Consider the following 25,650-nt stretch of genomic DNA (forward strand, 5'->3'; position numbering starts at 1 on the left):
ATGTCACTGGATTATTTTCAATTTGGGGCTCTGAGAATAAATCTGCTATGAAAACTTTTGTACATGTCTTTTGATGAATAACTGCACTCATTTCCTTCATTATATACCTAGGATTGGAAATCCTGATAGCAGTGATAGCAGTAGAAACCCCTATGGGGTTATATATACATCCAGCTTTAGTAGACAAAATTTTCCAAGGTGGTCACACCAATTTACACCCTGATTAAGAATATAGCAAATTTCCAGTATTCCCATATCCTTACCAACCTTTGTTTTACTTCTGAATCTTTTTCATTTTAGTCATTTCATTATATATATATATATATATATATATATATATATATATATATATACTGTTTTTATTTGCTTTTCCCCAAGGACTAATAATGAGGAACATCTTTTCACATGCTTGGTGGTATTTGGAAGTCCTTTTTCGTGGAGTTTTTAAAGTATGTGTGTGTGTGTTTTTTTTTTTTTTTTAATTCTTAATAGATAAGTTTCCTTCAAAACTCATTTCTAAAACTTTCATTCTTTTATATATTATATTCCATTTTATGTTACTAGGATTAAAACATTAAGATTATTTTTTTTTAAAGCTAAAATAGAAGGGCTCTTCTGCATTTGGCAATCTTTCTATATTCTCAACTCTTCTCAAATGTTTCATTAATGCAACAGACTTCCCTGAACTACCTTCACAGGCCCATGGACATCCCAGTCCAGTTTTCAGGAAAGGCAAGAATGCAGAGGCTTTAATAAGACCATCTCCACAGTCTATTTCTTTAAAAGAGGAAATAATAGAATATGCTGGAAATAATAACAATGTGTGTGATCGGAAAAAATTAAATAGACTGACATCCTCACAATGAAGAAGAATTTAAGAGGATCCATATTCAAATTATTCTGTAAAGCACTGAAGATTAAAATAGGCACCGACTGAAAAAAATGCCAAGTGCTCCATCGTATAACTTCACAAACTTCTAGCACATTGACTATTCTTGCTTTACATAATCAGGAAATAAAGTAGAGAGTTTCTTCTGTAGCATTTTTAGTTATCTATCTCCACTCCTCGCCTCTCACTATCAATTCCCCTATTATTGAGATATAGTAGATAGGGTTAATTGCTTGGTGGAAGTAAATGGAATCCACATTAGTTTGAGCTTTTCTTTATTTGATTTCCCAAGATATTTTGTTGTCTCATGAGGAAAAGAAGAAGACCATAGTTCATTGTTTTCTCTTTAAAATGTCAAGCAATTTATCATTTACAACAGGTTCCTTAAAGCCAATCTGTGGTATTTGGTCTAGAAACTCCCCTCAATATGGTGCCACATGGTGGTTTGATATGATGATACATTCTGTAGAGTACATAAAGTCCCCACATTTGTAACTGAATGTCCATATGGACAGACACTTGAATCCCTCTCTTTACCAAATGTGTGCTGTCTTGAACATGATTTATGGATTGAAATAACTGATATATGATTACAAGCTTTGTACTTCAAGCAATTCATATGAGAAATTCATTACAAAATAAGAGAAATTCAAGATTTTTTCACATTAAATCTTGCTCCTTTTCTTACTAGCTTATGTGACCTGGCTCTGCTGCTTACCTTTGACTTCTTTCTAATATTAGTTTTGTCATCTGTAAAGTAGGGAAAAAATTATAGTATCATGAGGATTAAAGGTTAATAAAGCAAAGTGATTAGAGCAAGGCCTTGCACTAATAAGTACTCAATAAATACCAGTGACAACCGTAAGAAGCACATTCTTAAAGCTAAGTTTGCCTATGAAATTGGTTCCCTCCACTTTTGGGCACAGAGCAAGCCTGCATGGAAATTCATAAATATTAATTGACTCATAAAATATTTTAATGAGCTACAGTTGTCAACTAGTTAAAGAGACAGTGTTTGGGAACAAATTGGCAAAACTAGTTACATTCCACACTAAATACCAGGCTGCCTAGATCTGATATTCTACAATCCCAAATGGTTTAAAGAAGTGGATCGTTATAAAGAAATGACACAATAAGTGGAGGAATCTGAATGAAAAACAATTTTTCTTCCCAGAAATACAATTAAAAAGCAGGCTAAATTAGAGATGACAGCTTATCAGGATAAAAATCTTCACAAGCATTTTAGCATAACAGGAGTACCATTGGGATAATTGATTCAGAAAAAAAAAATTACTTGCATTTTTATTTTGCTCTTATTCCATTTTTTATGGTCCCAATATAAATTTTTATGGTAAGGGTTCCTCTGACCTGATAAGAAACACAATGTTCTCTCTAACACAGATGTAGACACAGTCATCTATTAAATTAGCCACATAAACGGGAAGTCCGAAAGATAAATCTACACATACAAAAAATTGTATTGTTTGGCTGAACTGTCTGATTAATTCAGCAAGTATTTACTGAGATGATGAGTAGAGAGATGAATATAACAGCATCCCTCACCTTAAGGAACATGTAGTAGAAGGAGAAAAAGTGACATGTGCATTGTTATAGATAACATTTATTGAACACTTAAATGTATGGCATGTTCATATTTTAGGTGCTCGCATGGATTAGCCCATTTAATTCCCACAACATCTCCCTTTTATAACACCCAGAAAGTCAAGAAGACAGCTTCACGACTGCAGGTTGGGAAGTGGGAGGCTATGAAATGTGATGAAATACATCTCTGTATGATGTGTGCCCTCTGCATGGACAGCTTCGATAGAGAGAAGACATCAGATAGAGAGGAAGAAGGGGACTGACTGGATAACAAGAGATAGAAAGCCAAGAGTGCAGGGGTTTTCATTGGAAATCAAAAAAGATGAATTGATTGTGAAGAGGAATGGGGAGCAGGTCCAGGAGCCCACTCCAAGGGGACCACTCAGTTCTTGCTTTCTCCCACCAAATACATCAATAAAGACAAGTTGGCATCCTTTGCTTGGTGACGCTTGTAGAGTTAGGGTCATGAAATCCTTTTATTTAGTGACAGGTATTTTCTAAGTCCTAACTGTTGCAACACTTAGAGATAATAATTCTTGGACTAATGAGTAATAATCTCTCTCTCTCACTTATGACATTCAAAACCAAAGTGGAGAATAAGGCCACAGTATTACAGTTCAGAGTGTGAATGAAATCTACATAAATTATGTAAAATATTCATTTTCATTTGTTTTCCTTTTATTTTTATAATTATAAGTTGTGAAGTAATTTATTCTGCCAATAAATATTCTATTCTGTCTTCAATAACAGAATCAGATGGATGGGCCTTAAAAATGATACTGAAGTGGTGTCACATATAAAATATATTTTTAAGTTGAAATTGCAAATGAGCATCCTTCCTGTGTCTTTGCAGCACTGTCCTTAATAACATGCATGACCTTCCTCGATCCACTGATACTGTGTGAAATATCCACCCACATACTTTTCCAGATTAAACCATGATGGATTGGTTAAGGAATCACAAGTTAAGGTCTTTTTTTATATTTCCTTGAAATGCAGAAGATCAATAATTTACAGAATTATATACAGCAACATGGAAATCATTGCTGAAAAGAGATAGCTTGTTGCCTTTTTAATATTCATGGAGGCCATCTCTGCATTTCTACACCTGCCTGAATTTCACTGGCCCCATAGCATATACGCCGCTGTCCTTTATTTTGACTGGTCATTAAATTTCCCAACATTTTCTTATTCTTTTCTTAGATCTCTAGTTTCCTCTGCTACTGCTTTGCCAAATCCATCTTTTTCATTAAGAGTTCTTCTTCTCTTTTATGATATTTCAGAAAATATGTCTAATATTTCACCTGTTAGGCAAGGTCCAAGTAAAATTATGCATTATCCTGCTTAGTTTTAATACCTTCAATACTGGATTATTTGGCCTAAATCCTTACAAAATGTTTTCAATTTAAGTGGCATAGGTAGGAGGGCTGTCCATCGCTTACATTTTTCATCATCCATCCCCTTTAGAATGAGAACTAAAAAGGGACAGAGTGATGTACATTAGTCCATACACATGCATAAATCAGTTTGTGTTTACAGACATAAAGAGACCCCTCCTCACCCCAAAAATTTTAGCTTTTAGGTAGGACCCACACTTTTGAAGATTACCTATTAGGAATTCTGACACAGGGTATAGAATATACCTTTTTGAAAACTGAAATTTAACCATAATAGATAGCTTGAGTGAACTAGTCAAAATTTTAATTTATGCTAATATATGCCATAAAGTTTCAATTAGAAAACCTTAAGGATGCAATCTATAGCATACATGCAACATTATCTCATTACTACCAAATACGTGAGTCAAGTTTCATTGTCTATGACTTACCATCAGAAAGTGTAACCACCGTTATGTCATCAGTAGATACTCCTGGCCCATAGCGATTATAAGCTAAGAATCGAAGAGTATATTCCGTGAATTTTTTCAGGCCTTCCAGCTTATAAGATAGTCCATCAACCTCTATATTCTGGAGACATAAAATGCCAAACTGTTATTCAGGAGGCACATTAGAGCAGAAATCACAGCCATTCTGTGCAATCACAGAATTGGATATTAGACTCTTACTCACAAAACTACACTCTAGCCTTCTAATGAGTTGTTGTAAAACCTAACTTGTGACACACACTCCCCCACTAAATCCCAAACCATTCTGTAGACTTCTAGTTAAAATAGCACCAGGCTATTTTTACAGTCATTAAGCTCCAATGTGTTTAATGCCACCCAATACATCGAATGGCGTGAGGTATTCCACCCACACCGAAACTCTGACAGGCACAGGGCAGCCTGTGAATCCATGGGAAGAGAGACTTGCTCCTCTACCCGAAATGGAATAATTCACTACAAAACAGTAGATTTCTTCCCTCACTTGCTGAAATATACCCCCAGTTCTTGAAACTGACAGATACTTTGCCACAATCTTTCTCTCCTACAGTGCTGTGAGGTGGGTTGGAACCGTTTTCAGCACTTCACAGCTGCAGAAATGAGGTACTGGAGGTGAAGGTCATTGAGAAATCAGAGCCAGTTTGTTCTAGAAGACCTATTATTTTACTCTCCATAATGACGGTCACACTCATATTTGTCTCAGGTAACATCGTTTCTGAATTTATTTAAGTGGGTAGGTGAAATGCATTATTGAAGAAGCCAAAAATGTGTTGCAGAGAAGGATGAAAGCAAGAGCTAAATAGCATGAAGACAGCAAATCAACAACAACAACAACAACAACAACAACAAAAACCCGGGATGAATGATTATATAAGAGATCTTAGTAATTCTTCTTGTGCAACATAACTTAGGGCTCAAACGATTTCTGAAAAGGATTTTTGCAAAACATTTTTTTTAAGTAAAATCTCTATCATGCAGTTTGTGTGGATGCATGAAGACCACAGTATGCTTGGCAGGCTTCATAAGACATTCTAAGAACTCTACTATCCCAAGGTGGGCTCTTGGTTTTTCTTACTTAGCTACGCACTGTCTATATATCTTTTTCCACATGAGATTGAGAATCTGGAAGTAAACGTCTCAATAGTCAGATACATGTCACAAAACAGAATTGCTGAGTCTCATGTGTCTCCCCTTCAATACTTATTTATCTGAAAATCTAATTGTCCTATTTTTAGGGGTCTGTGCAAACCACAAAATGTAAGAAGGAAGCAAGTAGCCTTCTGGAGAGAGGTTTCCTGAAAAACAATGAAAAATGACTACAGGTGACTACAACCTGATGGTGAGGAGAAGACAGAAATAACTCAAATATATAAGAACAAAAAATGTAACGTGACTGAGGTCATTGAACAAAAGATAAATCATTCTTAAGATAAGGACTCAAAATGTTTTCTAGGACCAGATGAGTTCATGTAAATGTGGCTACACCCACCCGGGCCACTATCTACTTAGACCACAAAAATAAAATAAAATAAAATAAAATAAAATAAAATAAAATAAAATAAAATAAAATAAAATAAATAAAATCCTATTTTATAGTGACTTCACCTCATTGCCCACTTGCTTCTCTTACAATCAGAATTAAATTAAATTGTTTATCGCTTCTAATAACCAGTACTTTAAAAGTAATTAGCTATCCAATTAAGATGCTGGACTGGACTGTACCAAGAGTCTGTAGATCTTCTCCTACGGCTCTGGTCCTAGAACTATCCAATAGGTGGCAGCATTGGGCCCATTCCCTTGCCTACCTGTTCCTTTCCCGTGGACACCTCAGTGCAGAATAATCTGTACCCTTGGACTGGACCGTTTGCATAGGCAGGGGGTTCCCAGGTAATAAGAATTGAGGTAGGTGAGGTAGATACGGCGTGCAGGTTTTCTACTGGCCCTGGAACTTGTACTGTGTACAAAAGAAATTGGTTAGTCTCAGAGGGTTCTCTTTTGCAAAATAAACAAAATACATCTTTTACAGCTTAAGGATGTTATAGCCCCATGCACTATTTTTAGAACAAAATGGGATAAGAAATAAAACGTAAATACAAGGTAATGAATTTTAGAATCATTTCATTATGAAATTCAGGAGAGGACAGATTAACCTTAAGTTACCCGTTTCATTTTACGGTGGAGGAAACTGGTCAGGGAATGTAAATGACTTGGAAAATGACAGAAAAAGAGGAGAATTCTTAGTCCAAATTTTTAGTATGGAAAGCTTTCCACTATGCCAGTATGCCTTTGTGTATGACCAATAACCACAGAAGGAAAAAGAGAAAATACGATTAAAATACTTGTACATCATGATTCTACTTATAATTTAAAAAAACAGCACGGCTATGGATAACTTACAACATCTTTATTTATGTTAGCATTTTTAAATCTTGACCAATTCTGTGTTCTTTAAATTAATTTCGGCATTTAATTTTCAATTTAACTTTCTAGTATTCCATTGTCTCTCATAACTGCTACTTTACTTAAGAATAAGTATTGTGTTTATTAAAGAAATTATATAGCACCGGACCACAATTGCTTAACCAAAACACTTGTGTCCAGATAAATTTTGAGACATAGAAATTTTCAGATTTTAGGAAGATAATGTGGTACATGTGCAGTGTTATATTTAACACCTCAAGTGGGGTTTGTATATCAAATCATATATTTGAGCAAAATACATGATATTCACGTCAAACAGAATTATTAAAGACTATACACAGCATAACATATGATCAGGTCAGGCTTGCATATGACATAAGTTAAGAAACTCCTTCAAATTCCAGACTTGCAATTTTTTAATTTGTGCAAAACTTTTTATTTATAGACCTGAATATATGGTATGTAAATTGTAAATCCAGTATCCATGTTAGTAATCATAATCTCAATTAAAATTGTTTCATCATTGCAAGTATAATAATTTTAACTTAAACACACTGTACATTTGCCCCAGCGTAGGGGAGAAATATTACCTAGGTTTGAACAGATACACATTTTAGACCTCTAGTAGAATTTTGTGAGTTTGAATGTTTCACGGAAAACAATCTGTAAACCTGGCTGACAGAGTTTAGATCAGTGCAGTGCCTGTGTCCCTGGATCATTTTCTAGGATTCATTGCATGGCATCCAGCCTCCTTAAGGCACCACTGCTCACACATTTATTTGGGGAAAAATTTATATTTTATATACATTTTCTGATATTATATATAAATATATATATAAACATATATATATGTTTCTGATATATACTTCATTTGGGTCATCTTCAAAGATTTTCCCACCAGTCCCCAAATCTTGAGCATACCTATTATTAATATTTACATTATTTCACCTTAACAAATAATTGCTAACAATTTCTTAAAGGCTTACTTGAAAATCATTTTAAACCTACAGAAAATTTTAAGAATGAAAATAGTACATAGAATACCCATGTTCCCTTTACCTAGATATACATATATTACCTATCTTTTTCCATACATGCATATATATTGCATTTATTGTATTTATTATATAGAGATAGAGAATCTGAATCTATCTATTTAGATTAAGTTACACATACTATGGTTTTCTACCCCCAAATACTTCAGTGCGTATTTCCTAAGCATTAGTGTGTACGTGAATAACACTAACTTCGGTGCAATTTCATACTATAACACAATACTTTTACCTAATCTTCATCTGCATTCCAGTTGTGTCACCTGACCCAAAAATGTACTTTATGTAGCATTTCCCTCTCCATTTCAGGATTCGGTCTAGGGTCAAGTTAGCATTTCACTGTCATTATCTTTTTAGTTGGCTTTGGGCTGGAACAGTTCCAAAGCCCATCTTTATCTTTTAGGTGATTTATACTTTTGAAGACTATAGTCTTTTTTTTTAATTAATAAAATACTACTTATTTGGGGTTTGCTTTTGTTTCTTCATGTTGGATTTTGATTATGCATTCTAGACTGAAATGAAATATGAGTGATGTCTGTCTCCTCAGGGCATCATGTCCAGAGGCATAAGCCTTCTCTCCCTCCCTGGCCTGTTATGTTAGTTCTGAATACTTGGTCAAGGCGCTGCCAGATTTCTCCACCATAGAGTTAACTGGTCTCCCTGTACCCTCCCCGCAATACCCCAACCTCTGCTCCACTGCTTATGACCAATAAGCAATTTGTGGGGAGATATTATGTCAGAATAATATAAATATTATTTATCAAAATCTCTTAGAATTAATACCTATTAATAGCTTGATAAGTCAATTTTTAGCATGGTGGTCACAAAATATTTTTTAAACACTTCCTCCAAATTGTTTGGCACTTAACACTCTATTATAAGCAATAACCCACATTTCTTTTAAAAATATATTTTATTTATTTATTTGAGAGAGAGAGAGAGCTTGAGGGAGATCAAGAGAGACAATGAGCTTGGGGAAAGGAAGATGGGCAGGGAGGAGCAGGTTCCCTGCTGAGCAGGAGGTCCAATGCAGGGCTTGATTCCAGGACCCTGGGATCATGACCTGAGCAGAAGGCAGATGCTTCACTTGACTGACCCACCTAGGCACCCCTACATTTCTTTTAAGATCTTATTTATTCATTCTTATTTATTTATTTATTTATTTATTTATTTATTTATTTATTTAGGAGAGGGAAGCAGAGGGAGAGTGACGAGTGGACTCCCCAATGAGCACAGAGCTCCATGCAGCACTTGATCACAGGACACAGACCGGATCATGACCTGGGCTGAAACCAAAAGTTAGATACTTAACCTACTGAGCCACCCAAGTGCCCCAAGAACCCATATAGGTGGTATGGGCACATGGATTTCTTTTTTTTTTTTTGGTTTATCATTCACAATTGTCCTTAATCTTTTGGTGTTCAAATTGTCCAGCTCAAATTCGGCCATTGAAGTCCTCTTTAAGCTGGTTCCTCTATCCTTGCAACAAGCTCCATCACTTGTTGGAGCACTTCCTATCTTCCTAGCAGACTATATTCAAGGCTCACCTTTATCCTGCCTCAGTTATGGAAACAAACATTTCTCCAGAGATGTCTCATCCCTTTTAGTGGGGAATGGTATTCAAGACAAAGATCTGGGTTTTAGCTGTGTTCATTGCTACTTGGGTGTCTTGCCTCTAGATCGTATTAGTGAATGAAAAACAGGAGCGTGCATACACTTGTACATACAGAAATGCATTCATGCATACATATACTGAAATGCACAGGTACACATGTACAATTTTCGTGACTCTACAGAGTCATCTCCCATTGCAATCCATCTCTATAGGGTTTGTTCCTGTGTTCCCCATTCCTTTTATGTCCTTCCTTCCATAGAGAGAACTCTGGCTCTCAAAAAGTTATATTCTGATAGACAATGAGAGTGCCCTCACCTTGGTACTCTTCCAGGAAGGGGTAATTTTTCTATGGAAAATTCCTTATTCCACAAAGGGGACTTCAATAGACAATACTGTACAATACAACAACAGGGAGTCGTGCCTGTTTCAAAGCTCATATTGATACAATTAGAACTGTATTGTAATGAAGCAAACATTTTGCTCCATGGGGGAAAAAAGGCAAAATAAAAACTTGCCCACTGACATTGTTCAACTGGATTTTCAAAGTACAATATTTTAAAGAATAGCAATAAAAAACTGTAATTTTCATGCTTCTATGATTACTGACATATTCACAATGACAATGCAAACATTTTAAGAGAGGAGGTTTTCTGATTTGGAACCTATTATTTTTCCAAGGAATAGAGACAAAGAAAGGAGCAAGAGAACTGAGACGGAGTGACCTCCTTAACTTATGTCATGTTGAATGTAACATAACCAGAATTTTGAAACTTCACAGAGCATATCCTTGTGGCCCAGTGGTGTATGAAGTATTAACTAAATGTGTTTCTTCTTGCTCACCTGTAGTTAAACTGAAAGGGCACTGCTTACTAAAAACATGGCTCATTCTGGAATCCCAGCCTAAGATCTAAAAATGGCCAACATTCAAGACCATCACTCTACATTCAAGGAAGTTTTCCCAAAGCAGAATGACTCCAAGAGGCCTAGGGAATGAGCAAGTCTCTTTTACTTGGAGAAAGGAAGGGAAGACATTATTTGGGAGGTTTCTGCTCATCCACTGGAACACAAAGTGGTAATTGGAAGAAGAGCAAGCCACCTGAGAATCTGGAAGGCCAAGCTGAGGGCACCACCTAGAATAGTGGGGATGAGAGAGCACAGCCCACCAGACTAGGGCTCTTTGAGCATATAGCAATCACATATGCCAACCTCATAGCCACTTCCATCAGGCATCGTGGGGAGAACAGAGAGGCTACCCAGATGCCTACAACTCAAGGCAGCATCCCCACAAAAACTACTGAAAGACCACACTCCTCCCCTGATGAGCCCAGCGAGGGCTGCTTAGTGTCCAGCCTGTTTGTAAGGAAAAGGATCAAAACACTCTACTTAGTTTCCCATATAATAGGAGCAGTTGTCGTCTCCACAAGGATATGCACAATGCTAGGCATATACAACATATTCAATAAGTGTGTGTCAAATGTATATATCTTATATACAATTATCAAATGTTACCCTAAATAAAAAGCCTAAAATGAAAACAGCTGCTCTACATAGTCTAACTCCTTTGATCTTGTTAATTCAGGATTGCTACTACAAGTGATCAGAAAACAGTGTTTTCCTAACATACCCGATGAGAACTAAAGCTGGTATATGTGTCCATATCTGTTGTGTGCACATGATCCTAGGTACACTTTGCCCACTCTGTAATTTGTTTATGTGCTTGTATAGCTTGGTTTCCTATAAGACAACATCAGGCGGTAAGTAATTTGGATTCAGTTCACACTGGTAGTGCCTCCTCGGATTGTCTGTTCACAACTGAATTATTCTCCCTTCTTAATGGTCATTAGACAGTATCAGGGAAAAACATGTGCTTGGGATTCCATAAGAATCTTAAACAGAGATAATAGACACCAGAAGTAAAAAAGGGGCATTCAGAGCATTTAGTATGAATGTACACTAACAGCAGTAGGAGTATAAGCCAATTCCGACCAAATGATAACATTCTATTTGTTGTTGTAAAGTTTCCACTTGTCTTTTTCTGAGAAAGGAATGCATCTTGGCACTCAATTATTTCCTACTTCAACTTTTTGTTTTAAAACCTATTTTGTTGGGCAGCCCAGGCGTCTCAGAGTTTTAGCGCCGCCTTCAGCCCAGGACCTGATCCTGGAGTCCCGGGATCGAGTCCCATGTCAGGCTCCCTGCGTGGAGCCTGCTTCTCCCTCTGCCTGTATCTCTGCCTCTCTCTCTCTCTCTCTGTGTGTGTCTCTCATGTATAAATAAATAAATAAAATCTTATTAAAAAATAAATAAAATAAAATATATTTTGTTTTATGATCTGATTGCATAGTTGATTTTCTCTAACATTGTCCTGTATTAAAATTAAGATACCATGATATTGTGGTTGTTGTTCCAAGTAAGTATAAACATTAAAATGTCAAAGAATTAATACCAAATCATACATTCATCATATACTAAGACCAAAAATATTGCCTGTGTATGGGATGTTTTTCTTTACACTATTCCTAGCTAGTGTCAAGACTATGTCACATAAGCTAGTACATGTTTTTCTTCACAATATGCTATACATTCAAATTCATGAATTCTCTAATATTTCCCTTTTGAATTTTAGCCCGAGCATAGGTCTGTGGATAAGATACTGTGTTTTACGTTAATTGTGTAGGTATGCATGTATATATTTGTGTATTTATTCAGATCTATACCTATATATTCAAGCATAGCTTACATAGTTTTACATATGTGATTTATTGTATGCATATTAGGAGCGAAAGAGAAAAAGGGAGACAAAAAGTGTTCCACAATGGGAATTATATGTGAAATCGATACAGTTAACAGCTTCAGCCTTCCATTTCATTACATTTTAGTATGTCAGTCAAGAAACATAATGGCCTTAACTGCTCATCATTTCCAAGATGTCTTTAATAATCCCCACTGATCCCCTCAGTTGGACAATAATTTTGTGGCAAACTGCATCTAATTTCTCCTCATCTCTATTTGAGTTACCTATTTCTTCAAAGAACGGCAAGATTTCAGAATAGATGCATAATCTATGCAAGTAACTCATCAATCAATGTCAGCTTAACCAACCACCTTTTTAAATTTCAATATTGCGTTTCAGTAGAAATTCGTTATAACACCTGTACCTAAGAACAAATTAAATACTTATGTTGGAGTAAATGAGATGTATTACATGTCACTATTTGCACTGGGGACAGTAATTTCTCACTATGGATATAAATTTATAGTATAACAGAGCACTCATTTATAATGAGATCTTATTGGATATTAACCCCCCAAAATGGCATATAAAAGGTAACTGAATCTTTAATACAACATCATTTATCATATATAATCATACTGAAGACAGAAAGTATTTTTGTCCTGTATATGTAAGAATATGTCTTTGTGCACGAGGGTAAGAGAAAGAGGTGAGGGTATCAGTTTAACGAGCTATAATTCGTTAAGATGAGGTTCAGAAGGTATAGTTTCTTATCCCTACTCTACTTATGATAAAGACCAGCCATTGGCATCAAGGAGTCAGTAGAGCCCCTAAAATTGTATGTACATTTTCAAGGATGTACTGTGCACATTCTTTAGGTGTAGGGCCCATAGTGTCCATCATTAGTGTCTATGATTCACCAAGTGGTATCTCCCAATAGATTAGATAATATCTCTGGTTTCTTTTGGCTCTGAAAACCGATGATTTTTTTTTTTTTAAGATTTATTTATTTGTTTGAGAGGGAGAAAGAGTGTGTGTATGCAGAAGTTGGGGGACAGACAGGGGTGGGAATCTTCAAGCAGACTCCCCACTGAGCTCAGAGCCCCAGGCAGGCTTGATCTTCTGACCCATGAGACCTGAGCTGAAACCAAGAGTCTCTAAACCACTCAGCACCCAAACCAATGATTCTTGAATATCAGTTTATTGGTAATGATTGCTAATTACTTTATGATGGAAAATATGGCAATAATTTCAGTTTAAAGAGACATCTTCAACTTTTTGTAAAATTCAGAAGCTGAGACATGTTTATGAAAGACTTCTGTTTCATTTGTTAAATCATGGGCAATTCAAGGAATTTGAATTCATCTGGTTTAATTCATCAAATATTTTAGGTTTTCAAGATGTTAGAGCTTTTGCTGATCAAAAAGTCAGAGCATATATGAATGCCTTTTTTTCCTTTTTCTTCCTTTCTTTTGCTGTTTCTATTCCAATATTTATCTACATGTCTATCTTCCTGATGTCTCTTTACTGTAGTTTGATATTTGTATTAAACAGACTAAATTCTAAATTATGATTTATCAAATATAAGCTTCTAAAAATATTTTTGGAGTTTAAAATAATCCCTTATAAATAAGAATGTAAATATAAGATTTTCACAGAAAAGCTTTAGAAGGATCAAGACGTGCCACTGCCTTCATAATACTGAATGAGGCTGATGTCTTTTCACCATTATACTGATGTTTCTCAGCTGGAAGTCCGAAATGAAGACAAATGTTAGTGTCAGAGAATATGTAGTTGAACATTTGAATATTTAAAGTCTTTTCAAAATGACTGTGTAGTACAATGTGTCCTACTGTTCCTAAATCATCAATTTAACAGCTACCAAATCCCCCTTTTTTTTTTAATGGAACTAAAGTACTAGTGCATTTGAAAAAAAAATCACGTGTTGTCATTTAAATAATGAGCTATAATTCAAATGTCCTCAAATCAGTCCAAAATTCTGAGCATGGTTCTACCTCCTTATTCATTCGTTAATTTAAAAATGATTCTTGAGCTCATTGTTTAAAATGGATAGCAACAGATCTAAGTAATAGTCTGTAGTGATCTAAATGGATTTAGGCCACAAAGCTCTTATTTAAACAGTGGCTTCCATTGCTGATGATCTCCTAACTGAATGTGTTTCAAATGCAAGCCACTTCTGAAACAATTTGCATTTATTGATAATAAAGTGCTTGCTTTGATTGCCTCTTTGATTTTTTTTCCTCCCGTAGTTAACAGCTTTAACGATATTTCTATGAAATCTGTTTCTATTCTGTACAGGGAATGCAACATCAAAAAGCCTGCGGGCAATGTAATTATTAACATAATGAAACCCCTTCTTGACTGAACTATACGTAGTTAGGAGATATGACAGTAATTTGGCAAGAAGGAAGCACAACCTATGCGGTAGGTTTCTACTACAAAACCACAGAAGTCTAACTAGACTCGGTTGGAGAAAGTGGTTATTACCTGATCGTTTTATTTAGGGTTTTAATAGGTGGCATCTGCTAACCCACAATACACTCAACTATGTCATTGTGTGTGTATAGAGAAATGTCGATAAAATACACTATACACATATATGACGTGTGATACATATGACTTACCTATTACTTATATATACACATATATATACACGTATATATGCTAATACATCAAAGGATGGATATTTTTGACAGTGTAGTAGAAAGAAACTTTAATGAGTCTCTCTGAAAAAAAAAAAGTACTGAAAGTAATCTTCCTAGAACTAGAGCTAGGAGCAGTTTAATAATAAAAATAGTTTCAGAAATTGACTTCAAGATAAGGTCTTTTCAGTGGGATAGCTCTGGCTTTTCCCTGACATAGTCAAGTAGTAATAGTCTTGGTGAAGTATGCAGAGTATTTTGAACTTCACTTTAGAAAACAGGCAAGCCCTAGAAATGTAAAATGTAATGGAGAATGTAGATGCTGACTGCATGATTGAGGTCTCAAATCGTTTAAAGCAGAGATTTCTAAGTCTTGTCAAAAGTAATTGTTATTATGATCTAGAGAAATTGCTTACAAGGTACCAAATATTGAAGTTAAAAACTTAAATTTTTAGCCAAATGTGTTTAAGTTTCTATATTACTAAAGGCTAGATGTAATATAAACTTAATCACACTGACATTTTTCCTCCTTATAATGTTTTTTTCCAGAATAGCTCAAGTTTGGTTACTTTCCAATACGTAACATTCCCTTTTAGATAGAAGTGCCAGCTGATTTTAAAGTATAATCATACTTTTTGTGTGTTTAGGATACAGTACTACTTCCAATATTGTGAAATATTTGACCAAGGTAGTTTTTTTTTTTTTTTTTCCAGGAATTTAGCAGGACAGAGAAAACACACACATACAGGAAACACCTAGATCTGAACAACAGACTCTATATAACCAGATTAAAACCTCTCTGCATAGACAATGAAGTATATTTTCTAAACATATATCTATGGATGAAGTATACAGTAATTAGGGATGGTTATGGGAATTTGGTCAAGAATATTTCTTGAAGGACAATTAAGAATTGCACTGAAGGGGATGCCTGGGTAGCTCAGTCAGCTGGGTGTCAGACTCTTGATTTCCACTCAGATCATGATCTCAGGGGCAAGGGATCAATTCCAGCTAGGGCTCCGAGCTCAGTGGGGAGTCTACTTTCCCTCTGTCCCTTGCCACTACCCCCCTCAAGGTCACAAGGGCATGAATTTGCTCTCTTGGTTCTTGCTCTCTCTCAAATTAATTAATTAAAAAAAAAAAAAGAATTGCAATGATGGAGAAAAGAAGGACAAGGAAGTTCAGGTGTGAAGAATCTGATGAGTCAGTATACATGAGTGTAAATGAGTTTGATGGGTAATGGCCTTGAAATTAGCTTTTTCGAAATAGAATTTACAAGCTGGTAAATAGAAAAACTGCTATACAGCTTGGGGAAGGCTTCTGATGATGAGGCCTCTAAGTAAAAATAATGAGAAGAATTCCAAAGTGGGGTGTCTGGGTGGCTCAGTGGTTGAGCGTCTGCCTTAGGTTTAGGTCATGATCCTGGAGTCCTGGGGTCCAGCCCTGCATTGGACTCCTTGCTCAGTGGGAGTGTGCTTCTTCTTCTCCCTCTGCCTCTCACATATAATTCAGGATTGTATTTCTGCACGCAAAAATGTCAGTTCTCTATAAATAGATATGCATCAGAGAAGCAGGTGTCTTCAGCTTATGTGCAACCCAGAGTGTTTCCCATGGTGATAATGTAACTGAATCCCAGCAACCTTTCTCAAAGTTGGTTTGTATTATGGTCAGTATGGGAAGAATCAATATTTGATGTTTGTAGTTTTAATAGAGCAATAAATGACTTGTATAGATTGCTTTTATAAAAGTTCCCTGCTGCCATTTATTAGAGAAGAAGGAAGTGGCAATCTTTTTCAGAGAGTCAAGTGAGTAGGTTTCTCTACATTACGACAAAAAGATCCTATCTTAAAAAAATATATATTATCTCTTTGGGGGAAGAAATTTATTGTTTATCTATTTCTAGGCTTTAAAAGGTAAGGAACTGCCTTGGGTAAACTGGCTCTTTAGGGAGCGACCGTAAGTTAAAGAAGAAATTTAGAGCTCTAGTCTCCTAACACATAGGTTTCACAGAGATCTGGGCTTCTCTGATGCAGGCAATGCCAATGGATCCCATCTAATACGCTTTGGTGAAAGAGATTAACAGTAAAGAGTATGGACTCCAGAATGGAAGACTCTGGGTTGAAATCTAGTACCTTTGCTCAGGCTAGGTGCCTGGATCAAGCTATTTAATATCTCTAAGTTTAGGGACGGCTGGATGGCTTTTAAAGATTTTAAGTGAAATCTTAAAAAAAAAAAAATCTGAGTTTAATTATCCTTATCTTAAAAATGGGGTTAATACTAATACTTAACCCATGAGTTTGTTGTGGAGATTCATAATAAGTAAAATATGAATAGCATCTGGCAAAAAGGAACTGCTCAATAAGTATTGAGTAATTTTTTACAGTGTGCCAGGCACTGGAAGAACTGAAAAGGTAAAAAGTGAAAACTTCCATAGGATTTGCCATTCTAAGGTTGCAGGACAAGAAGCCAGGAGAAGAGGGTTTCAGATGAGATGAGAGAGATTGCTGGGATGAGACCAGATGGGATCTTAAAGGCTGTGGGAAGATTTTGATCTTTTATGCTAAGAATCAGAAAGGAATTGAGGAGTTTAAGCATTTTGTACTCAGTTATATAAAGAGTGAGCTGAAGAGGGTGAATGTGGGGATTGGGAGCCCAGTTGGAGAATATTCTATAGCACAGAAGAGAATGGTTTACAGCTCCAATTAGAAGAATGGCAGTGGGGAGGGATTCAAGAGCTGTCTATAAGATCAAACTACCAGCATTTAATTATTGGAGACAGGGCGGGGAGATGGAAGGAAGCACCAGGAATGACTTCTGTACTTCTGACTTGAATAGTTGGATGTTTCTGGTGTTGTTCACTAAAATAGTTAATACAAGACTAAAATTAGACACCCAGGTGTCCCCACACTCTATTTCAATGAATGGCCTCATCACAGACTTTTTCCCCTTCTTTATTTATTTATCCTGCTTTCTTTCTTCCTTTTTCCACACACATAGCCACTTTTCAGGACTATCTTCTAGTCTCAAGATTTTGTGATCATTTGTTTGTTCTGTTCCCAACTTACTTAGTTCCTCAACACCCACACTTTGATCTTACTTAAGGCACTCAAAATAATTACCCCAATTAACAGATCCGGATGTGCCAAGGCACTTTTCTCTGAGTAATGTATATGTATGTTAAGAAATTTTGTTCCTGGGACACCTGGGTGGCTCAGCAGTTGAGCACCTGCCTTTGGCCCAGGGCGTGATCCTGGAGACCTGGGATCGAGTCCCACATCGGGCTCCCTGCATGAGGCCTGCTTCTTCCTCTGCTTGTGTCTCTCTGCCTCTCTCTCTCTCTCTCTCTGGGTCTCTCATAAATAAATAAATAAATAAAATCGTAAAAAAAAAAAAAAAAAAGAAATTTTGCTCCCTTTCTCTCCTGACTCTTGCAAAAAAGAGCCCAAGGTGAAATATCTTTCCTAACAGCGGCAACAATAAAAATTCCAATAACAATGAACCTGGATACACATCTGACCTTGACAATGCTGAAATTAATATTCACTTTGCGATTCCACTGACATTTATCACTGAGGAGCACCTTTAACACCCTTACACATACATGCATGCAAGAGGAAGATTGATAATCGCGCAGGGCAGGAAACCTGGTTGTCCGCTATCTCTAAGAAGCATCTAAAAGGCTCCCGGTCTGCTGACTGAACCACCCTGAGGATTAAGTTTATTTTATTTTCAGTATTCAAAAGATAAGAAGTTTATTAACCACATGGAAGATTTAGGCTTGCTCAGAGATAGCAGCGGGAAGACAAATAGGCTTCAGCAGTAAATCATCTCACAGAAGTTGGACGACTCTAAGTAGAACTGAACACAGGGACACTGGTGCGCTGCTCTGCATCAAAGGCTTCCTTTCTTTCCCCAAGCCCACTTCCTTTGCTTTTATTTTCATTGGTGCCAGAAAGTGTCAGGCCAGTAGGGGAAAAAAAAAAAAAAAAAAAGCCTTTGACTGAAACATTCAAAGGCTATTGATTATGATGTCCATTAATATGGAATCAAATAAGGAAAATAATGGTTAAATACGAATACTATTTAGGTGAGACTTTAAGAAATACTTCTCCGAGAAGGGTTACATTTAACCACTGCATTTCAGTGACTCTCAAACTCAATTTAATGTCAGACTGGCAATCTTCTTGACTTCCTGCTTGTTGGGTATAAGACAGAAAAGTGTAAACATCCAGGTCATCACTGTTCACTATAGATATAATGTGAGCCATGGATGCTCATACTAACTTTAACTTTCTAGTAGCCACATTAAAAAAGTAAAATGTAATGAGTAAAATTAATTTTAATAATACATGTTTAACCCGATATATCTAAAATATCATCATTTCAAACTATAATCAATAAAAGATTTGCTAACATATTATTTTCTGTTTTTTTCTTTCTTTTTTTTTTTTTTCCCATACTAAGTCTTTAACATTTACACCTCAATTTGGTCAAGCCATAGTTCAAGTGCTCAACAGCCACTTATGGCTAGTAGCTACTACACAGAACGTGGAAGATAGAGGAGTGCTACTAAGCTAATTTAAGAATTCATGGATTGAAATAGGGGAAAACAATATTTCCAAAGAGAGTGGCAAAATTACCGTAAGAACATTAAGTTGTAAGGAAGATATAGAACAAATCACATACAAAGAGATAAAATTAATCAAGCTATTGGTATAATCTAAAATAAATCAGTTATATGTTAAATATGTTAATACATTTTTATTTGGAGTTAAATATATTAAATGATGAAACACAACACCGGAACTAGCAGCAAGTTATTTCTGGGAGTCTTAAGTCTTTTTGTGAAGAGCTTGCATGAACTATAAGCCAGCCAGCCCACTGAAAAATGGAAGTAATAATAATTATTTTTTATTTCCTTGCAAGGTTGTGGGATAAGATTAAGACAGCAGACTGAGGGTTAAGATCAAGCAAGTGATTTATAACAGGAAGTAAGTAAAATTTATATATTTAGCATTTCCTCAGCAGTAGAGTTAGAAGAACTCATTCAGAGTGGCTTAAACACAATAATTTTGGAATTAAAAAAAAAAAAAAACACATTATCCTGTCATGGCTATGTTTTCTGAAGTAACAGGAATTTTTACTCATTAAGGAACTGTTAGAATGTAGTTAACTTTCAATTAATTTCTTTTTCTATTTCCTTGAAATGATCATAACTAATCTTAGTTTACACACACACACACACACACACACACGTGCGTGCATTAGCATTGGGGTAGGAATGTTATGCTAGGTTCAAATCTGAGCTTTGACAGTGTTAATTTTGACACTATTAATTTTATGCTTTCTATCATGGGAGTTGGATTGGACCAGAATTCTTGCTTACAGGGTATTTCACAGGTGCGGGAGATTGCTATGGACTGAACTCGTCAGATTTTAAGGTGATGACACACAATTACTGCTAGGTTGTAGCTGTTAAAGTTAGAGTCAACACGTTGCCATCACTATTCTGGAGCAAATAAACTGATGATCAACAATGAGAATCTGAGCATGCACTTGGTACCCGTTCTACTGGCAGCTTCTGCAAACTTTGTCATCCAGATGATTCCTTTCGCTTGTGAGTCCCTCTAGGGCCACCTGCGCAGTTTGCGGACCTTAATATTCAGAAAACAGTACGTCCTACAGCCTACAAGCAGGATTAGAATTCTGGAGAAAGGCAGAAGGTAGGAGCATAGTCAAGTATGATTTTAAGGAAACTAGGACGTTTCGTAGTACTCCTCTGCTGGAGAGACAATGACTGAGATTATTTTTAAAATGAAGTGTTTGCTTCTTAATTAAAAAATGTGTATATACATGCTTCAGAGTTTGCTCAGTCCTCATTCAGATTACTTGGAATCTTATTAAAAATCTCTGTGATTTGTAGGGCAGTGCATATGTACTAGATTGGATGGTATCCCCTGAAAATTCATGTGTACCCAGAAAGGCTTTTGCAAATACAATCAGTTCAATTAAATGAAGTCCTACGGTGTTGGGGTAGGCTTTAAATCCAATATGACAAGTGTTCTTATAAAAAGAAGCAAAGAGGTTCGCCTGGGTGGCTCAGCAGTTGAGCGTCTGCCTTTAGCCCAGGGCGTGACCCCGGGGTCCCGGGATCGAGTCCCACCTCGGGCTCCCTGCATGGAGCCTACTTCTCCCTCTGCCTATGTCTCTGCCTCTCTCTCTCTCTGTGTGTCTCTCATGAATAAATAAATAAAATATTTTTTAAAAAGAAGCAAAGAGACACAGAGACATGGACATGGGAGATAGCCTCCCAGAAACAGCCAGCAACTAGGAAGGATTTTTCTCTAGGACTTACAGAGGGAGCCTGGCTCTGCTCGCACCTTTATTTCACATTTCTATTCTCCAGAACTGTCAGAGAATAAATTTCTGTTATCTTAAACCACCTAATTTGTGGCACATTGTAAATGCAGGCCTAGGAAAGTCATACATCCAATATGATCCCTATTATATGAAAAGAAATTGAGAATCAGAAAAGTAAGTGATGGGGTGCCTGGGTAGTTGAGGTGGTTGGTTAAACAGCTGACTCTGATCAGCTCAAGTCTTGATCTCAGGGTCATGAGTTCAAGACTCAAAGTGGGCTCCATGCTGGGCATGAAGCCTACTTAAAAAAAAATACAGTAAGTTATTTTTCTCAAAAATATACAAGATACAGAGAACACCTCAACCTTGAACCCACATCTTTTGCTTATTGGCTTCATATTGTATCCATTTTCAGAAAACATAAACCAAAAACACGATTTGCTACCAGGGTTGTTGAACATGAAAATCCTGGGGCAGGTCTCAACTCTCTGGATTCCAAAGTTTACCCTTTGCAAAACTCCATCATTGGGATGAACTATGTCAAAGCTACTGTGTGGATTCAACATTATATTTCAGATCATTGGGCAAGTGTTTTAGACTTTGGGTGCTCTGAGGTAATGAGGGCAATAAGACCTTTCTGGATGGAGAAAAGGATAAAGAAAAGGGATGCTGGAAGACCAAAGGAATTCCTTCTTAATTCTGTGCCCTCCACTTGGGCCTAAACCTAGCTTCTGCTGGTAAAATTCCAACACAGTTTCAGGTGATTCAACCTCAGGACTTCTGTGAACAGACATCACATTAGAATTCAATCTCTTATTTAGTGAACACAAGCAAAGTACACGTCAGAAAACAAGCTGGTTCTTGATAACGTTCATTTTGGCAGTAACTTGCCCCTTTTGGATCAGTTCCTCAGAAAATCTTGGCAGCTGGGAGATTGGACTATAGATCAGAGGCTCCTTTCAGGCACTTCTTGCTGGTAGCAGCCGCATCGGGTTCTACTTCACTGGTCTGTAGGGAGGATTTCTAAGAAGGAAGCTTCTATAGGACGGACAGGTTTATGAATGTCTGTTGGCATGGCGGTGTGCATATCCTTGTAGTGCATACATTGGGGACGTTTGGGTGCTGATGATTTACAGTTTACAACATGGAGAATTTTTCCACGTTTTCTTCCCAACAATTGATCAGCTCTGCCACTATTAGAAACTAAATACCATATTGCACTTGGCCATTGGCCTTGCAGTATGTGGCATCTTCTCTTATTTTTATATTCAAAATACTAGGCACCTTCTTCAGATGCAGTCTAATTAGAAAATAAAACCTGCATGCATTTAATATTCAAACCTAATGTGTCAATAAATAATCCTTGATTTGTCCCACATAGCCTCCAAGCCAGCTCCTTCCCCAGTCTCCTGATTCTAATAAGTGGCCCCATGATTCACCTCGCTAAAACCTAAAGGTAAATTTGCTTCCTGTCTTTTCTCCCATCCCACATCCTGTACCAAGTCTTGTCCCTACTTTCCAAAGGTGTCCTGAATTCTAAAACCAAAACTTGAGCTACCAACATCTCTTGACTAAACTACTACATTAGCCTCCTCTCTGGTCTCACTCTCAGTTTAAAAATGAAAATTAGATTATGTTACTCCCTTCTACACAGATGCCTCTGCACTAAAGATTAAATCTACCTTCCTTTACTGTGGCTTCCAATGCTTTTGCTTTTGCTTTTGCTTGCCCTGCCACTCGTCAACCCCTGTCTCCCACTCTCCCTCTCCCTTGCTCTCCTGCAGCGTGATGGTATTCTTGTGCTTCCCCACCAGGGATGTGGCACCTGCTACTGTCTGCCTGAAATGTCTCCACCTAAGGTCATTGCTGGCACCTGTTCAAATTCACTCAGATGTCCCCTTAAATGCCCCTTCTCCAGAAAGGCTTTCCCTACTGACCTTCCTTTCTAGAAGCATCTCTATCTTCCTCATTCTCTACCCCCATAAGCTGTTTTATTTTTTTGCATGCTTTATTTCTGTTTGCATATTGTACCTCCCTAACACTAAAATAAATACCTCATGAGGATAAGTATTTTTCCTTTCTTTTTTACTGTTGAATTCCCAGTACTGGGAAACACAGGGACACAGTACTGGGAAACACATTGGGGGGTACACAATGAATAGTTGTTGAATGAATGAATGAATGAATGAATGGCATGATAGAATTCAAGCAAGTTTGGAGAGTGAAAAATGAGGTTGTTCAAGATAAGAGACCGATTCATGGGGTGACTTAGCCAGAGCAGGCTTTCTGCTCTTAGAAATTTTAAGTAAAATCCTAAAATAGAAATAGAAGGGACTTACGAAATAGCCTAAAGAAAAAAAGAAATCATTTCAAATACACATGAAAATAACAGAGATAGAAATGAACAAATTATGTGCAACGTTAAGGAACACGATTACATGGGAATAATTAGAATCCAGCAGTGGAGGAATGCATGATTATAAGAGCTACCATTAATGTGGCTCATTATTTGACACTAATCATCTCGCTTAATCTTCTGAATAATCCTTTGACAATGTATTGTGACCCATTTTGCAGATTTTCTTTTAAGCTTTTTGACATTCCTGCAAGGTGTCTCTCTCTTTTACATCTGAGGAAAACTGAGGTTTGCCAGAACTAGCTTATCCTAGTTACCTACTGAGTGAAAAATCCAGAATTCAAAGTCAGTCTGACTTCTGAATCATTGTTCTTAGCCATCTTTCACTCTCCTTCCATTTGGAAGACCTGGAACACCAATTATAGATTAAAAGAAGGTGGTAATTCACAAGTTACTTAAATTAACTGTGGGCTCAGAGTTCGGTTGTTGGACTTTCAGTTGATAAAACTCCATGATCGTTTCCTCCTGAACACTGATGGGCAACATCTTGACTCTGATTTTAACAGCTACAATCTAACCCAGTAATTTTGTGTCATCACCTTAAAAACCTTTTAATTTTAACCATGGCAATCCTTTGTACCTGTCCAATTTCCTATAATCAGAAATTCTGGCCCAACTCCACCTCTATATTGGATATGATCTGGGGCTTCCCAAGGTGGGAAGATTGGACTGAAACAGAAGTTCCCACAGACTAGGGTCCTCTTATGAGTGTCTTTTCCTTCGGTATCTTCCTACAAAGTAGAAATATCTTTATTAAAGCAATATAATAATGCAGAAACATTGGAGTTAGAGAACAATAGTCCCATTATTGCCCTTTTGTGTAGTGTATAAGACTTATCACATACTATATAGGGAATACAAGCTACAGCTAAAAGAATCCATAAAATAGTGAAGCGACTTAATTTTGGTTGGAATTGTAACAGGTTAGTCAACTATAAATTTCTTGACGTGATCCTTTCTAAAACACAATAATACTGCACTCTAAAACACAACATATATGTCTTGTGTTATATATCACATATGTTACACATTATGTGTTATATGTTATAACATAACATATATGTGCATTAAATTATATAGTACTTATACACTCATACCTTGCAACTATAACTTTAGGTTTAAGAAAAGAGGAAATGATTTGATTCCACAGTATGATTTAGAATAATGTATATTACAGATATATTTTCATCAAAAATTTCATCCCTGATTTTTTATATTATTTTTCCCATCTTATTTTACTTTTTTTTTTTAAATATTGTATTTATTTATTTAATTGAGAGAGAGAGAATGAGAACATGAGCCAGGGGGCAGGGAGCGGGTAGGAGCAAGGGGAGAGGGAGAAGCAGGCTCTCTGCTGAGCAGGGAGACTAATGCGGGGCGTGATTTCCAGGACCCTGGGATCAGGACCTGAGCCAAATGCAGATGCTTAACTACTGAGCCACCTAAGTGCCCCCTTACTTTACTTTCCATCCCCAGCACCTTATAGAGGTCTCGACACATAGTAGGTACTCAATAAATGGTTTTATAAACTTCATAGATGAAAAGAGCTTCTTAAGTTGAGAGAAGGTACAAATACAGCTGTGTAAAAATAGCATACTCTTCTGTCTTTATTTTTCACTAGCCATATTTACCAGTTCATCATAGAATCAGATATAACTGAAGGAGTTCCATAAGAAAGCTCATCTCAGTTGCTTTATCTTTGGAATACAGTTTTATTTGGCTGCCCCGGCATGATGACAATATTCCTAAAGATGCTTAAGCTCCAGTTTGCTCTAATTCAGTTTAGCAAGCAACCTACTTCCATTTTTAGAAGGATCCATAACCATACTAGGCAATTAAACCCAAAATCAATCTGTCTTTAGGGGAAATCTCTTTATCCCAGGATAGATACCCATTCTTCTCAAAAACTTCTCATTATTATTATTATTATTATTATATTTCTATGTCCTCTTCCTTCATACTCTATATAGTTCTCTATATTATATGTAGATATTATAATTTCTATATAATTTCTCA

At 36.5% G+C, this 25,650-nt stretch overlaps 1 protein-coding gene across 7 annotated transcripts in view; it reads right to left on the minus strand.

The window, feature by feature from the left end:
* Positions 1-25,650, minus strand: part of DCC (DCC netrin 1 receptor) — a 1,086,625-nt gene that overhangs the window by 283,377 nt on the left and 777,598 nt on the right. For all 7 annotated transcript variants that reach the window (XM_077892657.1, XM_077892647.1, XM_077892640.1 and 4 more), the window contains 2 exons: positions 6,179-6,327; positions 4,320-4,458 (listed from right to left, as the gene is read on the minus strand). In XM_077892657.1, the coding sequence (XP_077748783.1) occupies positions 4,320-4,458; positions 6,179-6,327 (288 nt within the window). The remainder of the gene's footprint in view (positions 1-4,319; positions 4,459-6,178; positions 6,328-25,650) is intronic.

The sequence above is a fragment of the Canis aureus genome, chromosome 1 (assembly GCF_053574225.1).
Source record: "Canis aureus isolate CA01 chromosome 1, VMU_Caureus_v.1.0, whole genome shotgun sequence".
Taxonomy (NCBI): domain Eukaryota; kingdom Metazoa; phylum Chordata; class Mammalia; order Carnivora; family Canidae; genus Canis; species Canis aureus.